This window comes from Rhodnius prolixus, unplaced genomic scaffold, assembly GCF_049639745.1.
Source record: "Rhodnius prolixus isolate KJV_2025 unplaced genomic scaffold, Rpr scaffold_8, whole genome shotgun sequence".
NCBI classification, from domain to species: domain Eukaryota; kingdom Metazoa; phylum Arthropoda; class Insecta; order Hemiptera; family Reduviidae; genus Rhodnius; species Rhodnius prolixus.
Window position 1 is genome coordinate 30,726,929 of NW_027411593.1, and position 14,821 is coordinate 30,741,749.

The 14,821-nt window shown below is 32.3% G+C and overlaps 1 protein-coding gene across 6 annotated transcripts in view; it reads right to left on the reverse strand.

The window, feature by feature from the left end:
• unc-13 overlaps window positions 1–14,821 on the reverse strand; it is a 626,295-nt gene that overhangs the window by 384,885 nt on the left and 226,589 nt on the right. For 5 of the 6 annotated variants that reach the window (XM_074122300.1, XM_074122305.1, XM_074122303.1 and 2 more), the window contains 7 exons: window positions 11,696–11,855; window positions 10,596–10,628; window positions 9,134–9,252; window positions 6,825–6,936; window positions 6,000–6,080; window positions 4,265–4,442; window positions 264–1,295 (listed from right to left, as the gene is read on the reverse strand). In XM_074122300.1, coding sequence (XP_073978401.1) covers window positions 264–1,295; window positions 4,265–4,442; window positions 6,000–6,080; window positions 6,825–6,936; window positions 9,134–9,252; window positions 10,596–10,628; window positions 11,696–11,855 — 1,715 coding nt within the window. The remainder of the gene's footprint in view (window positions 1–263; window positions 1,296–4,264; window positions 4,443–5,999; window positions 6,081–6,824; window positions 6,937–9,133; window positions 9,253–10,595; window positions 10,629–11,695; window positions 11,856–14,821) is intronic. The other variant, XM_074122301.1, reaches the window with a different exon arrangement.

Consider the following 14,821-nt stretch of genomic DNA (forward strand, 5'->3'; position numbering starts at 1 on the left):
CGAATGTAAACAATACCTCGTGATTGTGGTTTTACTAATGCCAAAACCAACAACTTATTTCTTAGTATCATATTTTTACCACCGACCCAATATTTAGTAACATCATTTTACGCAAGTCTGTGCTATTAATTATTGGGGTAAATTTATTTTTAGAAATGTTGGCGATAACGTTTTTGTAAGCCCTAAAGAAAAATGAAAGGCTGTCAGGATATGTGAGAGCGAAGTTGACTTAAGGACTAGAAATATGAGAATTTAATGTTTACCGCCGTTTGGTAGTGGGATGGTGGATGATGCACCAAGGTGTTGTGAGTCACTTGTTGATGCTGTGTAGTAGTGCTAGTCTTGGGTGGCGGTTGGGTGACTATTGGTGTCGTTGGCTGCACCAAGCTGGGATGAGAGGGTGGCGATTCATTCACAGGAGTATATTGATCATCCTGGTACCTTCCTTTATGAACTGAAGTGCTCACTGATGAAAAAGCCGTTTCAAATGAATCACCCATTCCACCATCTTCATGTGGAGACTCGATGGAATCACTCTTCATTTGGATAAGTATTGGCGGTACATCCATTCTCCTATTTTGATTCTGTTTCTGCTTCTTTAACGTGTCCCTCCTATTCAACGTTGGTACTTCCTGCTTTTTGGTCTCTTTAATTGTCTCCTTATCATAATAATAATCATCCTGATATCTCCTGTTATCTTGGTATTCTTGTTGTGTCATATCTTCCTTGTACCTTCTGTTATTATGATACTGATCTTGTTGTTGTTGAGGAGGTTGTTGAATTTGCTGTTGTAACTGTTGTGGTTGTTGTCTTTGTTGCGTTATATTTGCTTTTCGCTTTTTAAGATTATCATCTTGCGGTACAATAACTACACTACTTTCGACTGGTTGATCAGGTGTTAAATTATCAGAGCTTATATAAGCATAATTATAATCTTCATTATAATTAGTTTTGCCTAATTTTGTATCACTGCTATAAATACTAGTATATCGTTCATCAGTTGAATCCTGATGTTCGAGGGAGCCAGCCCTGCGAGTAGGCACCTGAGGTTTCGTTCTGACGGGGGTTGGTGGAAGGGACGGCGAAGGTCTTATCCTAGTTGGGATGGCAGGAAGCACTTTGGGCTTATCAGACTTGCGCGGCCTGTAGCCAGGATAATCTGGGTAATCACACATGGAGTGCCTACTTGAATGTCTGTTGATCACAGGTTGTTTCCTTCTAGTTGTAGTACCATAATCACTTGCCGAATGATAGTCTTCTTCATCAAAACTTTGTTGTCTTGGGGAATAATAGATCTGAAATCATAAAATCAAAATTTTATTTTATTAAAACAAAGTTTATTTGGACCATTTCCACTTCAGCCATAAAAAGAAATATTACGATAATTTTTATTATTTAAATTAGTTCGCGCCTTAGATAAGGTTTTCCAACCACGAAAATCATATAGGTATTCCGCACGAATATGTGATATTTGGAATAATAGTAATCAAAATTGCATTATTTTTAAGAACTATTGACTGTTTACCAGATCAATTATTTGTAACCTGAGCACACAGGATCAAGTCTAGCTGGGTACCCTTGAATTTTCTCTACCTGGGAACTTCTAAAGCACACTTCTGGATAATGGACTGAAATGCGCTGAGGAGGCTCCGGAAGGGAAGTGACCTCAAATTTAACAGGCCATAAATTAAAAACAAACAAAATTCCGTAAAGAGCGAATTAATTTTATTTTCTCAATAAGGTTTTCGAATCAGAAATCAAGGTCTTGGAATGTCAACAATATATTAAAGTTTCACTTCTTTTATACGAAAATTCTAGAATAATTCATTTTCGATTAGTTTTAAGTTATTATGGTAGGGTATTATTAGCAGAACTCTGAGAACAGAACATTATTGGGCGTTTCTGCAAGAAGGAGGTGAATTACCTACTAATTAGCATCCTTTTGGGTTCTTCAGTCAAACTACCAACAGTAGAAAATGAAATATAATAATCTTAGGCCTGCTCAATTAGGAGATATGAACTAATTGGTTTGAATGTATTCTCCAACAAAATGCGTCACACAAACAACCTCCATACACAAGCATTGATAACTTCACAGATAGCAGCTAGAGTCATTTAGGTATTGTGAGATCTTTCTCGAAGACGATTAGTTATAATAGTTATTTGAAATATTTCAAATTTGAATTATAACCTTTTTCACATTCTAAAATGCCGTTCATTATGAAAATAAGATACCATACTTCTACACTGATATGCGAGAAGGAAGTAAATTTTTAACTTCTTTTCAGAAAATTAACCGACTAGGATTACAAATACGCCAATAAATGAGACTATGTTAATGTTTGACATCAGATTTTTGTTATGATTTCAAATATTTTATAATTGGGGAAACATCACTTCGAAGGAAAAAAAAATGAACTGCTAAAAAGGTAGCTCTTGCCATCAAGAACTAAAAGGTTTTTGAATAAAACAAGTATATTTACTTCTGAGGAAAAGTTTCGAAACTTAGTGGACAGAGGGAAACTACTTTTATGCATAAGGGTTCAGTTCCTGAGGTGCTACACAATACAGTTAATGTACTTACTTTTTGATCATCAACATTTGCCAATGTTGACGAAATCACCAGATACAATTAACTCACTCGGAGTTATTTTAATAATCATATAAATTATGAAATGTATTATTGAGTCAGTGATTTTTTTTAGTGGTTTTCAATATATTGTGCTTACACCTTCATTAGCCTCTTTTTATGTTTTTAAAATCTTTTTTATACATAAATTCTGAATTCCACCTGCTTGGTAAGCACTTTTTTTGTAATAAAAGACTTTACTCGTTCACGGAAATTCATCTCCGTAATTTGCAAAATTTAAAGTTATTCAATCATAAATAATAAACACAGCTACTATAATAAATGTTGCAGCGACTGAAACTTAATAGCTTTTAGGCAAGTTTCTAATATGTTAAAAATCTAAATCAAAACGAGTACCTAAAACCAGTAAATACCTGGAATACAGGATGATAGATGCAGACTGTGTCAGCCAAATCCATAAGCACATAAATAACTCGTGCGAAAGGTTAGCACATTCAAATTACCTTCGTTGAAACTTCCACGTGCTCAAAATTATCTAACAAAAGTTAGGTAATTAGAGAGTTAGCGACAAAAATTGGGTTAAATAATGGAAACGTGCCTTACTACGAATACAAGCTTGAGAGTGACAGATGCAGATTGCTCTCGACCGGTTGGTGCTCACGACAATCAACTTGACGTTCTGCTGCATGATAAGGACTTCAAGGAACTAAAGTAGGAAATAGCGGCTGTGAGAAGTAGAGACTGCCGGTTAGTGCCTAATAGTATTTCAGCCACGGACAAATAGTTCTAATAGAACTACCCACCCTGGGACTAAAACAAAATATTTACAACCAACTGCTAAAAGCAATGTTCTAGAACACATGCTATATTGTCAAATACAAATTCCTAGTTGACCATTAATAGTAGACTCAGCTGGTAACCGATGTATTTTTATTACTTCTGCATTTTACTTGTAAGAATTTTTGGGTTTATAGAAAGGGTGGAACATAAATATAATGAATTTGTCCTAAACGGAAGGATTCAGTTTGAAAAAATAACATTCTGTTAAGAATGAAGAATTTGACCTATAAATTGAAATGGGCCCTTAATGTCCTAAACATATTTCCACAAATTCTTGTTAAAATTTTTCTCATAGAAAGATGAATTGTAAAAATTTGACATAATTGCAATTCTTCTCTTTTATAGTGAGCAATACTCGAAATTATATTTGTAGACTTCTCTTTTAAAATAAATACTACGTCCTTCTCTTAGTTCAATAGATTTCTGAAAAGTACTACGTATTACTTAAAATTAAAGTACCCAACAGAAAATGAAGGCCACAAAAGTGACCAATGTATATTGTGTATTGCATATCCATAAAAGTATATTTTTATTACAAGAACAAAAATGAACTTCCATGCTACTTCCCTAACTATTTAGGTAGGAAATAGTTCTTATGGCTTAATACTTGTTCGGAGTAGATACCTAAGAGTTGCAAGACAAACTTCCTTTTTTTAGTTCTAAATGAACTTTTTTTGAAATGTACTCATGTGCATTCTCTTTTGTAATACAGGCATATAAAATTATCTGTTTATAAACAAAAAAATAAGAATGTGATCTAAACTACAAAACTCAGTGAGGTTAATTTTAATAATTATCTCGGCGTAACATCCACAAAAATAAAGAGAATATTACATCTTCTTGGTCGGATGAATATTGATGGTAGATAGCCCTCTGTAATGAACTTCTGGAAGAATATTTAATGTTCATTTGATTTTCGTATTGTTCCTTAAGTGACATTGGAGGTCTATAGCTGTCTCTGTAATAACTCCCTCCGGAGTCCCATTGCCTATCTTCTTCCTCTTGTCCGTACCTATAAATAAATAGTATGAATATTAGTTTATCAGTGATAAAACACTGATTTTGAATACAAAGCTTACAATACGAAAATAATCATTCAAAATATCCAGAATTAAAGAAACCATGTTAAATTAAATAACTCTAGGTTTTATTTTTTGAAAATATTACTGCATATTGTTTCTATAAAGTCTAAGAGCCTATTGAATAACCAACCAAAAACTTGCACTAAACTGTGAGTTTCGGCAGAGAAATTTTCTGCAATTTGGAGTTTCCGTCATGCAGATAGAATTAAATTAGAGATTAATTTCCTTGGTTAAAAGATAAAGCTTCTGGTGAAAACAAATATGCAGCTACCGCCTAATATTTCTGATATTCACGCTAGAAGCCTACTACATCAAAGGATGAGTAGCATCTTTAACCATAGTATACATTTTAAGTAGGATTAGCATGTAGTTTTAAAGGACAGTCATCAACTCCTTAGGAAGTATTCGAAAAAGAGAGGCGCTGATGCGAATATTATGGTAGTGATCCCAAACTACTCAATGGGGTTCAATCTTTGGAATTTCTAGGCATAGTGTTTGGGTTAGGGGTGCAAAGAATAATAGAGAATGGTTACATCTGACTACTCCCTTTCTTACAAAAATGAGCCCCTCTCGCTCTGCCCTGGAGAGCTAGATTGACTTGCTTGCGACAGCGTCGTCAGAATTGCTCCAGAGAGTAGATATCACTAAAGTAGACTCCCCATTATCAGGGTAGAAACCACGCTGGGTGGTTATCGAAAGTCGTACAGAAACATACCATACTTCCATTTTATATCCATTTTTAAGAAGCTTTCTTCAGAATATTTAGGAAGCTAATTATGTTAGAGAATCCTTTTTCTCTAAACTTGAAATGCGTGGTCACACAGCGGAGCTGTAGGGCATGGATATAGGACATTTGGTCTACCATAGCACCTATGTGGGGCACCACAGATCTATCTGGTCGTCTTGCTGTATATTCCATTAACAAAATATAAACAATAATATAAAGTTAGTTGCTAATAATAATTACTTTTAAAAGGTTAATATTATTTTTGTTGCAACAATAATACTATATTAGAATTAATCAATGATAGCACCATGATTTTCGAATTTCTGAGAGTAACGGAGAAGAAGTGAATCAAAGGTACCCCTGTTAGAAGTGAAAATAAAGGAACACTTTTTATGTTCTTCCTTTCAAAGGTGTTAATGTTCTGGGTCTCTCCAATGCCACAGTCTTGGTCTTTGGAGTGTACTGATCAAACTAGTTAAACAACGCATTCTTTTGTGGTTAATAATATTTTATATTAAAACAAACAAGTTATTTTATTTTGTTACCTGAACAAGTGTTCATTGGTAGAGATTGGAACAGTTTTAAATTCATATATTATGACCCCCAAATAGTAGTACTGTCAGTAATATTATTGTAACTTCACAAGAGGAAAATACTTGTTAAAAGACCCAAAGTAGGCTGCGTTGCGGTTGCAGATTTATTTAAATATTATTTGTAAATTATAAAATGAATAGATTATTAATTAAACTAACAAACTTACCTATCATCCTGATATTTGTAACTACTACTTCCATATTTATAATAATCAGAGCTATAACCTCCATATTGGTCATAAAATCCCCTGTAAAACAGAACAATAATTAGTAATTTTTTAACAACCATTTGAAATCATTGCAAATAATTAGAATTCATGATTTTTAATATTAAAACTGGAACATGAAAACTATCTGGGAAGCAAGTTCACTTCTTCAGCTTGCCAAAGCCACAGTAGCAGTAATAAAATTAAAGCATTTTTAGGCACCGAAAAGATACATATCCAAAAGTTTTTTAGGCTATTCCCGCCATTATTAATCTTTCTTGAGATAAAATGTGATGTAGATTACTTTTGATCAATTATATTTACCAAATTTTGCATTAGTGAAACCAAGATTAGGAATTCTGGATATTTTTCATTTTGATTACCAGCCAAAGAAAAGACATAACAGTAATTTGGAAAGTCTACATGTAGATGGCAGATATTTTTTGAGAAACACAGTCTCATATCAAATAACAACAATGTTTCATATTATCCAAAAAATATTATCTAGTCTATAACTTCTATAATATATAAGTCTATAATCTAGAAAAAAATTAAGAATAATAATTATTATTTATTTAATTATTATAGCACTCTTCTGGTTGAAATTGGTACATTAAAAATCTGAGATTTTTAAGGTTATCAGGGTTAAAAGATCAAAGATTTTTTTCTCTCCTGACACTTCGTTTGCGGAGTTGATCTGAATTTCGGAGTCTTTAGTTTCTGTGAAAGCTATGAATTTATCTACAATAAAAACTAGTAATCATAGAAAATAATAATTTCATTCACCTATTATCGTCTGAATAAGGTTGGTCCCCACTATTGTAATAACTGTCTCCATAAAATTGGTCATCGTATAACGTGGTTTGTCTTTCCAAGCTGGGTCTTCTCCCCTTAGGATCTGCAACATTTATAATATGTTAAGAAAATTTAAGAACTTGAACATATTTGATAATTATTTTTAAACAATTATTAAATTAAATTGCGTTTTTGGGGTTTTCAAATTACATAAGTGTTAGATTCTCTTAATTAAAATTTTTGAAATCAAGGCTTTCAACCATTATACCCTTAGATTGTTAGTAATTATATGGGGCTAAGATTTACAAGTGAGATGAAGTAGGTCCATGGTTCTGAGGATTTAATTTTTAAAAGACGGAGATTAGAATCTTGTAATACCATTCTTCTGTACTTAAAATCTAAATGGGATTAACCAATATTTCAAAAATTAGAAGTGTAGTATAGTGTAAATATGATGTTTATGATGAAATCATAAAATTAGCAGGCTTTTTAGTATCTGATTGCAGATAATGAAACTAACTATAACAAGAGAAAGGAATAAATATCTTTAAAGAAGCTTACAAAATCAAAGATATTCCCGGAAAATTTCGGATTACATTTTTTGTTTGTAAGAACCCTAATTAAAAAATAACGCATAAATGAAAATTTTTATTTGTGCGCAGGAAAAGCTAAACAATAAGAAAATTTTAACCTGAGCAAAAATGTGATTTTTTTGTGTACTTTGTTCTTTTCCCTTAACAATAAGCTACAAATTATTTTTCACTTCATTCCAAATCCAGCAAAAGCTTCTTCTCAAGGATATATTCCTTCTTTTCAAGATCACTAAATTATATGCACAAGTCAAGGTGCTGCATTATCAGTAGAATAATCAGGGAATGATTTATGTCTGATTGCAAATTTTCTACAGGAATAAAAAAAAAAAAAAACACTAGAGAGAATCTTAATCTTGTACCCTGCAGCTATAATGAAACCTTTGGTAGTCTGTGTTAAGCCAAATCATATCATTATGCCTCATTCAAAATCACAACAACCAGTGTAAATACAATCTGCAATCTTTCCTTTCGTAGACCTGGGCATTACAAGAACTATTGCCACGCCATAGTTACTACATTATAACTATAAGATAAACAAACATCATTTATACAGATAAGAAGATAAAACTGACATTGTAAGTGTAAATTAGGTTTTGGTAATAGCTACCTTGAAGAATTCTATTTATAATATGAATAATAATTACAAAAATAATTGTATGCAAAACAGTGTTAGGTACTAAAATGTTCACCTTTAACATTCAGTAAATAAAATTAGAAATTTAAATTACAAGAAATTGAAAATTCTCGACAAGAAAATTTTGACTATTTAAGGAAACCGTAAATTTTCATGATTTACTAGTATGATCCATTTGGTAAATCAGTGAATACATTCGGTTGAAAAGTATGGGAAAAGATTTTCAAGGAGGCAGTAACTATTTCAAAAAAATATATTCTGAAATTCTAAAAAAAATAATAATAAAATAATAATTATAATAATAAATTCAGAAAAGAGAAGATTTCCATGATTACATTTTCAATGGGTCTTAATGTGTGATCGTTAAGTAACCTATCTTATAAGTACTAAGGAAAAAAGAATTCCATTCAACATATGAGATCGTCTCTTCAGTTTGATGTAAAAAATGTAACATCTACTTAAGAAGCTACTGTCCCATGAACATTTGTTCAATGCTCAACGTATCAACTTTTAACGAAGACTCGAATTTTTTTGACGAGATTGGTAAAGCTTTATTAATGTTGATGGAGGTGAATTCACTGACTCCCTAGCATTATTAATCGCCATAAACACAACTAGCTTACCAGTTTTTAAATTTAACATTCCAAAATACTGAAAAATGGTATAAATATCTAATGCTTTATTTGTTTTATAAATTGTCTTATACTTCGTCCAAGCAGTCAATTAGCTCTGCTTTACTGACTTATAATTCTCTATAAATAAAGTGATCCTATCCATCTCGAGAGCTTTGACAAATCTTCCATGCCACAACCTCCATTGAATGGTAATAATGGAGCTGAGGATAACTCCTTTCAACACTTTTTAAACTTGTTTTTCTTTATTAATTCATTAACAATTTATTTGCAAATTCTTCTTTTGAGTAAATTTAAAAAACAAACAGTTGCATTACTTGAAAAAAGGTTTAATCAAAGTTTTAAAACTATTTCAGTTACGTAAAGAAATATGCAACTGATAAAATTGGCACCTTAATTACAAAATTACTGATTGGCTATTTAATTTCGAGCTATAATTACCTTTCCTTTTAACACTAGAGGTTCTCGAATGATAGTAACTACTGTCTTGGTATGATTTCTTATCGCCTGAATGATGATCATATTTTGAATAATTGTAATCATCGTACCATGCTGATTGACTGAAATAAAGAACAAACAATATTTATAATTAGCAAGATGAACATATCCAACAGATCACCAATGATGATTCAAAACAACATGAATTATTTATATATGAGAGAATTGTTAATATAATATATAATTTAAAAGAAAAAAAAAATGCTGCAATCTGAACGAGCATATATAACTGCGGATGCCTTAATCAAACACTCACAAAAAAAAAAAATCATCAAATGCCTCGCAGTGAAAAATATGATTATTCGATTTGTCCTGAAATTGTTTGGAATATAATACTTATTTGGTTTTCTTCACTTTTTATTTTTTGGGTATTATGTACGCTTTTTTTGATTTATGTTATTGCCGAAAAAGCGGTGCGTTTTGTGGTATTAGAAAAAGCAACAAATAGGTGCGTTTCTGCAGTTGTGGATGCTAAAGCAAAAAAGAGATAAAAACTGTGTTTTATACCAGTGGTTTGTTTGCTATTTCAATGGAGTCCGCTTATTAAAGTTAGCATGTTTTGGCGAAATTCTAGGTTTCATGGCTACGATTTCAATGGAGCTTTATTTTGGCTTTAAAAGCAGATCTAAATTGGCAATTAAGCGGGTTCGAACAGCTTTAGTTCAGGAAAAACTCTTTTAACTTTCGATAATATTCGGACGGTACTTAAATTAATATTTGAAAGATTTTCTTAGCTATGTTTTCCGTGTATCATGATTTAGCCATTATTTGTTTGATAGCGAAATGATTATGATACATCGGTCTTTGTATTTGTAAGTATTTGTCGGCCTCTCAGAGTTACTGGGTGAACTCCATGGTGAATTTATTTGGCCTGATAACCGAATAATTTAAGTCCAGTGTACAGCTTAGTCTTTGCACATATACTGTAACAGTAATAATAGATTGACATTAGCAAGAACTTCATACAAAGCAAGGGTACGAGATAAGAACAAAGAACATTGAAAGTAATGGAAGAACTATGCAGTGGACTTAAAGGAGGCATTTACGATGCAGGCTTTATGGTAAACCTGAAAATGACAAGTACTTTTAATTACAGTTGGTTCAAAAATAGCTTTGTGCAGCTCCATACTGTTAAAAACATCAGAAGAGGACATTACTAGTACCTACGACCTTTTATTTCAATTCTTTTAATAATATAAATATTAATGCTAAAATAAACATTCGTGGGCAATTTTAAAATGAAATTAAATCAGAAATTTTAGTGAATACAAGCAAGCCAAGGGATACTGCTAGATTTTCAAAAAAAAAATATAAGAAAAACTAGAAAAAGCATCTTCGTGAGCGAAAATCTCGATAAAATACTTGTTAACAAGTGAAAGCCAGAATCAATTTTATTTTGATTTACCTATCATCGTACTCCCAACTCCTTTGTTTGCGTCTGCGCATTACAAAAGTTCTATATTTTATTTACTGGCCATTTAAAAAATAAAAATAAGTAAAGGAAAACAATAACTATTTTCCGATCTTTTTATTATTATTTAAATATTTTATAAGGGATACTAGTACATAGACTATAACAGTAATAATAGAACAAAGAACATTGAAAGTAATGGAAGAACTGTGCAATGCACTTAAAGGAGGCATTTACGATGCAGGTATTTATTCCACAAATTATTATTGCTATTATTATTATTGTGGTATTTATTTAACCTGTATTTATGTAACCTATATTTATTCAAAATAATATAATGATAAAGTTATTAGTAAGTTAAATGTAAACATTTTCACATTCAAGAATCATTGATTTTTTAAATATTTAATTCATAGCATATCTGCCCAGAAATAATTAAATTTAGGAACTTAACGTCAGATAATGTTTAATCCTTGTAAACTTATGTACCAAATAATACATATCAATGGTTTCAACATTCAAAGTTTTATTAAAAATAAAATAATTATGAACTACTCAATATTTGTATTTAGGAACTACCATATAATTTGTATTACTAGTAAGTTATTATTATTTTTAACATTTAATTCTTCATCTAAGAATCTTTTACAACTAGTTTTTTTAAAACTGAATGATTTATCTTCAAGTTACGATCCGTTTAGAAATTTATGAATCCTAATCTCTTATTTTGTGATTCAAACACTAGACTAATAATTTCTTAGCCAGTTTGCTCGGTGCCACCACATGACATTTTATCACCTCTATTCAACACATTCCACAATTACTAACTTAATTCTATCTTATATTATAAATTTAAAAGATTGTTATTGTTTTTCAGAAGAAAATTGTAAAATATTAAAGATTCACTATCATTGAATTTTTCTCACAGATTTTACTTCTTTCTGTCGAATCCTAAAAAGGTTTTTTCAATCACGATGATAAAATATCAAGCGAGAGTCCAGGTGACGTTATTTTAACATTCACAGTTCTCCAACCATCCTACACTGAAGGAAAGTGAATTCATTTTTCAAAACAATACAGTAGATAATATTTACCTGTAAGGCTCCTTGTGATTTCTAGGCCTACTATTATAGTAAAGTGGTTCCTGGTCACTATCTATGTACAATCTACCACCGGGCTCATGGTTGGAACCTCCTCGATCACCGTAGTAGCCGTCCTCCCTGTGCGCTCGTCGACGAGTTTGTACTGGTTGCCCTAAGTTCACAAATACAGAATGTTAGTATTGTTCTTAAGACTATGGAAAATACCTATAAATATTCAGTAGCAGACATTGGAAAACAAATATTTAAAAAACATAAAACATATATGTCAGTAATCTAAAGTATTTCTTAAGAAAGATATCAACGAATTTATCTAAACTTTTAAATGGTCGGCATTAATTGAAAACTTCATTAGATACTGAAAATGAATCGTTTGCATTAGATACACTAATTGATTGAAGGCTTACTCTGTAATACAGATAAATATTATAAGCAACGAAGTAAAAACTTAAGTCACTATATAAATTCAATAGTTTTATAAATACTTGAATTAGCTTTTATATCATCTTCTATAGTTTCATTGCAGCATTTAAAAGGCACATCTTAATTGCTTCGCCGAATCATTAAGTTGCTAAATTCGGTGAAGCCGCTAAACAGAGTTAGCTATTTGATCATGAAAAGTAAGATTTACTACCAAAAGCAGTTCCTAACTGGGAAATAAAGGGGTGATCCTTATCTAGTTAGCAAGGATTATAGAAATCTTGTAAGGATTTGGCTCACAGTAGGAGATGCTAAAGACCCCAGATTAGTGAGCTATTGAGAGAAACTACTCAGTAATTATTTGTATTATACCCTTTTAATTGAAATTACCAGGTTGTTGTGTGTTTGCAGATAAATTTATGCTTGACCGTAAATAGGCAGCGTTACCAAGAGACGACATTTAAATTCTGTTTGTTTATTTTTTGCTCATTATCGAATAGTAAACTGCAAAACATGAAATTAATATATAAATTTTTTAGTCTGGATTTACATAAACATTTTTGTAGTAATTCATTATGATTAATAACAGCGGCAGATATGAATCGAAGTTTGTAATATCATCTTTATCATGTGAGATAAATGCATCAAAAATATTGTTTTAATGAATATTTATTTTAATAAAATAAACTATGTTTGTTATAATAACAACACTGGAATTAATTAATAACAAAATAATAAGACAAATTAAAACAACTAAAATTAAATTATAATGGATAACAAAAATACATTATTTTATTATCTTCTATTATGAATTGTGTGAAAAAGAATTCTAATTTCCAGAAAAGATTGCTTGTATCTACATTTCTGAGGACGAAAAAGGTTTTAGAGTAAAGTATTTATGTCTGAGCAGCATATTCTTTCATTATTTTTAATGATAAAATTGTATAAATCAATATAAAAGACAGGAAAACAAATTATCTTTGCGTTTCCCAGCACTGAGTAGTTTTGCCATCTTTAACAGGAATAGTCTTGCTTTCGTTGAGCTACTATTCTACGATTCAGCTCCAGCACTTCTGGCTTCACGAGAGAGCTGAAAAAAGGATCACTTTCCGAACAATTGGAGTTAGTACACCCAAACCAGTGCACAGTAACCACTATTCCATATTTAAACAGCAGTCACAGAAGCGTGAGTGAGATAAACTGTGTATTGTTTTGTTGATACAAACGTATAACGAGTAAGCGTGTCTTCTACAAAGGTATTGCGAAAATATTTGGTGAAAGACTTGTTAATTACAACAGGTGTTAAATTACACCAATGGTTTCAGGATGGATGGAGCATAAGTTAAGAAATAGTTTGTACAGATACAAGAGTACAACTGAAAGAGTTTTCTTGGTAAATAGAAAACTGCTTTACTGCCATTTCTTAGTGTAATTCCGATCATCGTGCACAAAACTCAACATCTAAAGAGATTTGCTTCTGCTAGGATAATCAGGCTGTTCTCAATGAAAGTAGTAATAGAACGCTCCAGGAAACTACGAGGGTCGTTTGAAAAGTCCGTGCAGTCAGAGAGATAGCACCACTGGCGCGTATCGAGGTTATGTTTAGTTAGTAGCATCTCTTGGAAGAACACACACCAAGTTTCAGCCAGATCGGTCTATTTCTTTGTGTTTGGCATTCGTTTGAATCGAGGAAGTCGAGTGATTTTCAAAAAATGGACGAAAAAGAATTTCGTGTGTTGATTAAACACTACTTTATGAAAGGCAAATCGCCTCAGGAGACTAAAGAGAAGCTTGATAAACATTATGGTGACTCTGCACCTTCGATTAGAACAGTTTATAAGTGGTTTCAAAATTTTCGGAGTGGCCATATGGGCCACAAGTGACGCTGAACGTTCTGGACGCACTGTTGAGGTTACTACTCCAGAAATCATTGATAAAATCCATGATATGGTGATGGATGACAGAAGAGTGAAGGTGCGTGAGATTGCTAGTGCTGTGGGCATCTCGAATGAACGGGTACATAATATTTTTGAACATGACAAAGCTATCCGCAAGATGGGTGCCGCGATTGCTCACGCTTGACCAAAAACGAAATCGTATGAAGTGTTGCAAGGACGGTTTGCAGCTGTTCCAAAAGAATCCGCTGGACTTTAAGCGTCGTTTCGTCACTGTGGACGAAACATGGATACATCACTACACTCCTGAGACCAAAGAACAATCTAAACAATGGGTTACCAAGGGGGAATCTGTGCCAAAAAAGGCGAAGACCGTTCCTTCGGCCGGAAAGATTATGGCGACTGTCTTTTGGGATTCGCAAGGAATAATCTTCATCGACTATCTGGAAAAGGGTAAAACTATTACAGGTGCATATTATTCATCGTTATTGGACCGTTTGAAAACCGAGCTGCAAGAAAAACGCCCACGATTGGCCCACAAAAAAGTCCTTTTCCATCACGACAACGCACCAGCTCACACCTCAGCAGTTGTGGTCGTAAAATTAATGGAAATAGGGTTCCAACTCGTTTCACATCCCCCCCCTATTCTCCAGACTTGGCTCCCTCGGTCTACTATTTGTTCCCCAATATGAAGAAATGGCTGGCGGGAAAAAGATTTTATTCAAACGAGGAGGTGATTGCAGAAACGAATGGCTATTTTTCAGACTTGGACAAATCCTATTATTCGGAAGGGATCAACAAACTA